Genomic DNA, 3732 nt, shown 5'->3' on the forward strand with positions numbered 1-3732 from the left:
ATGCCAGGAGTTCTGGGTGCTGTCTCTGCTCCTGGCCCACGTGAACCACACTGAAATGAACCCGTCCTCTGAGTAAGGGGGGGCGCGGAGGTGTCCTTCAGTATCCAGGGAGGGGCCTGGCCCTTCTCCCTTCTCTCACATACAATAAGCCGAGACCCTGCAAGATTTCTTCATTCCAGGAGGAACGCGAGAGTCTGTGTCTCCTTGACACGAGCACAGGAGGGGAAAGAACCAGACCGTGACTCGCAGGCTGGAACAGAAACAGGATTTTAACATCAAATTCAAAACTAGCACTAACTATTAACACGAAAGAAATACGGCCCCTTCCCAAGTGGTAAACAGGCGCTGGGGTGGAGATGCCAGGCCTGTGGGGTGGGGTCGTCCCCTCCCTCTTGGGCTCCAGGGGTCCCAGGAAAAGGCTTAGAATGTTCTTCTCCCCATCAGCATGGGAGGAGCCGGCCTGGGGCCCCGCGTGTTTCCCAGCTGTGTCCCCGCCGCTGAAGAGCAGGCTGCACTCGAGCTGTTGGAAGGACCGGGATCTGCCACTGTTGCTGGGTTCTGCGTCGGGGGTCTGGTGACTGAAGAGAAGACACTGATGACTGGGGGGTCACACCAGTATCCCAGCCCAACACCTCAGCCCCACTGCATTCTGCTCCAAACCTTGTCCTGAGTGTTCAGTCAACACTACCCCATTGTCCCTGACATGGGAGCTGGCATTTCGCTTCACCCATTTCACAGAAGAGGAAGCTGAGTCCCACAAAGGTCAAGGGAATTGTCCCTCACAGGCCTGGGCAGCAGTGGAGCTGGGATCCCCGTGCCGGCTGTCCATCTCCCTAGGCCCGTGCTTAGCCCGAAGCTTTCCGGAGCCCCTGGCTTCAGTCCCTGCCTGTCTGGACACTCACCGAGCCCTGAGCTGAGAGATGCGCGGTTCTTCCTGGGCAGGAAAAACCGGCGCATCTTGCCGGCCCTCTCCTGTGGGGGCTCCAGGTGGCAGGACAGGCTGTAGCTAAAGGACAGAGTGGACTTTTCAGCTACCGGGAGCCACACCTCAGGTGACCCTCCCAGAGACGGCCAGCAGTTGGAGTCCCAGGGCCCCACGGGTGACCATGCGACAAGCCCCGGGACTGACCCGGAAGCCACGGGCACGGGCTCCCTGGAGCTGGCCATCAGAGAGAGTCCGCCTTGCCCTCACCAACTCCTGCCCCGCCTCACCTCTCATCCTCGCTGAGGGGCTCCATGGCCTCGAACCAGGCCCCAAATCGCTCCTCAGCCTCAATGTGGTAAAGATGGACTGCCTCCTGGAGCAGGAAGATCTGCTGGGTGACTTTGAATTCCTGGGAGAAAGGGCATGATGCAGACGGGGCCTGGGTGGGGGACCGTGCTGGGGACTCAGACAGGTGAGAAGAGGGTCAAGGAGCTGGTCTGGGGTCTTGGCCCACATGGGAACCCTCCTTCCCTCCAATTCCGTGCAGGACTTGCTCGTTCTCACACTTGGCTTGAAATAGCTCCTCCTGCAGGAAGGTGTCCTTGGTGCCAGCCCCTTCCCCCACGCACCAGTGGGACGGCTTTCCCAGCTCTGGGTGCCGAACTCTCCCAAGAAAAGCAAGGCCCAAGGCATCGGGCCAGAGAAGGTCTTCCCCGGAGGAGTCTCTGATTGCCACAGCCCCACCCTCCGCACGGGGAGGCCACAGCTGCTCACCTCACTCCTTTTCTCGTAATTGATCTCATTTCCCTGGAAGGCAGAGAGCCAAAGTCCATGAGCAACAGCCCCCTTAGCCCATAGCTAGCCCCCGTCTCCACCCTTTCTCAGGTTGCACTACCAGCAGGGTCGACCAGGGAGCAGGCGCTACCAGAAACAGGAATGGGTCCCGGGCAAGACTCTGAGCTCCAGAGCAAGGAGGCCACGGGGCTATGGCTCAGGGACATTCTAAGACAGCCCTCTCTGACAGACAGACAGACTGAGGCCTCAGGCAGGAAGGGATGCTCAGCCACTCGTGTGCTTCCTGCCTTGGAGGGGCCTGGCTTCACTCCCTGCAGGGGCGGGGCCTGAGGGAGAGGCTGAGTCCAGCTCAGACACACCCTCCAGCAGCTCCGCAGTCAGGCAGCCTGGACTGGCGGCTCAGCTGGATCCTATATTCACTCATCACTAAGATGGGCATGACACCCAGCTCCCGGGGTGGCTGTGAGGCCCTCACCAGAGGACTCTGCCAAGGGTTGTGAGCTCAGGCCTCAGTGCAAGTCTCTCCTCCCAAATCTCCGAATCCTGATCCCCAGCCCCACCTCCAGGCTCACTCACCTCCAGGTAATCCTCCATGTTGGTGTCCAGCAGCAGCAGGTAATTGAGGAATGTGCCAAGGAAGGGGATGAGCCCCTGTGCCAGCGGGGTGGAGACGGTGATGAGATCCCGCTCTCAGGAGCCGTCAAAGACCTCTCCTCCACTCCTCACCCCAGCCTCCTGCCCAGCCCAAGCTACCCACCTAGGCGGCTTCCCCCCAGTTTCCTCCTCTTCTCTCCTCCAGGAACCCCAAACTCCTGCAGGCACCTCCCAGCAGCCGGCTCTGGCAAAACCCAGGGTACGTGGTCCCCGCCCCTCCCTGTCCCAAATCCGTTGTGCGCCCATCCGTTCCAGGCCTCCTCCTGGTCACTTCCAATGCAGGCATTTCAGGTCTGTGGCACCAGGAGCAGGGCTGGAGGAGAAAGGCTCCCTCTCTGCTGGTAGAGACCTCCGGCTAGGAAGGGGAGTCCCCTCTCCTGCGACTCCTGGGCCCCTCCTCCACAGGCACCCTTACCTTCTGGGCACCTATGGGGCCCGTCTCCAGGCTGGTCAACATAGAGGTCGCCTCCTGCCAGGGTGTTGACAGGGCCAGTGAGCCGATGCTCCCCTCCAAGTGTCCTCCCAGACCCCTCCCAGATCGGGGACCCTGGACATGTGGCCCCAGTCACCTGGTGCCCCTGCGGCTCCCACCTCCAGGGTGCTCTGCTTCCAGAGCCATCCCAGCTCCAACACTCACTCCTGTGTGACCTTGGGCCCGCCCAGGCCTCCCTGAACCTGTTACCTCGTCTGGAAGGTTTGACGAACTCTGTCTGCCTCCCACAGTCTCCTGAGGCCCAAGCGTCATCTGACCGTCATCACTGCTCTCCGCTCAAGCCTGCCTTTGGAGCCAGGTCCAAGCTCCCCACATTCCTCCCCACCCTTGAGCCTCGTCGCCCACTGTGAGGCCTGCACCACGGCTCATCTCCCTCTGGCTCCCAGATGAGGAGACCAAGGCCCATACAGGGGCAGGGACTTGCTCAGGGGGCCCCAGAGGAGAGGCTGCTCCCCCTCCCAGCCACAGGCCCTGTCTCCTCTGCCTTCACACCACCCTCTGCCCAGCCGCTGACCACAGTGCTGTCCTCGGGACTCTCAGGCTGTGTTCGGGCCCCCAGCTGGGCCGAGCCATGGATGGAGGGAGATGAGGTGTCTCAGGAGGCCTGGTCAAGTGGCTTCTGCCAGCCCCAACCCCCAGGAGTCTCTGATCCCAGGCCGAGGCCAAGGCCTTGCTAAAGCCCTCAGCTCCCTAGGATCCCCTCAGGGAGTTCCCCTGCACAGAATTCTTTCTTCATCCGCTCAGGATGGGGACCCCGAATGCCACGTCTGACTAGCAGGGGAGGGGGCGACCAGGGCACTGCGGGGTGGCATTTCCCTTCTGTTTTACGAGGAAACTTCTGACGTCTGGGCAGGAAGGATCCCTG

At 61.4% G+C, this 3732-nt stretch overlaps 1 protein-coding gene across 1 annotated transcript; it reads right to left on the reverse strand.

The window, feature by feature from the left end:
* Window positions 1–252: 252 nt before the first annotated feature.
* Window positions 253–2837, reverse strand: LOC139039847 (ral guanine nucleotide dissociation stimulator-like). The gene is made up of 6 exons (XM_070480941.1): window positions 2790–2837; window positions 2297–2371; window positions 1700–1732; window positions 1213–1334; window positions 903–1006; window positions 253–578 (listed from the first exon to the last, which is right to left on the reverse strand). The coding sequence occupies exons 1-6, from the start codon at window positions 2829–2831 to the stop codon at window positions 421–423; spliced, it is 534 nt and encodes a 177-aa protein (XP_070337042.1). The 5' UTR covers window positions 2832–2837; the 3' UTR covers window positions 253–420.
* Window positions 2838–3732: the final 895 nt, after the last annotated feature.

This window comes from Equus asinus, chromosome 12 (genome assembly GCF_041296235.1).
Source record: "Equus asinus isolate D_3611 breed Donkey chromosome 12, EquAss-T2T_v2, whole genome shotgun sequence".
Lineage (NCBI taxonomy): Eukaryota > Metazoa > Chordata > Mammalia > Perissodactyla > Equidae > Equus > Equus asinus.

What these genes read in the sequence shown, in the direction of transcription:
- LOC139039847 (XM_070480941.1), bottom strand. Translation starts at nt 2,831, where the DNA reads ATGTTGACCAGCCTGGAGACGGGCCCCATAGGTGCCCAGAAG. An exon ending in ACATGGAGGATTACCTGGAG is followed by an intron (nt 1,733 to 2,296) that starts GTGAGTGAGCCT and finishes TCTGCCTTCCAG; the next exon opens with GGAAATGAGATCAATTACGA. An exon ending in CCCCTCAGCGAGGATGAGAG is followed by an intron (nt 1,007 to 1,212) that starts GTGAGGCGGGGC and finishes TCTGTCCTTTAG; the next exon opens with CTACAGCCTGTCCTGCCACC.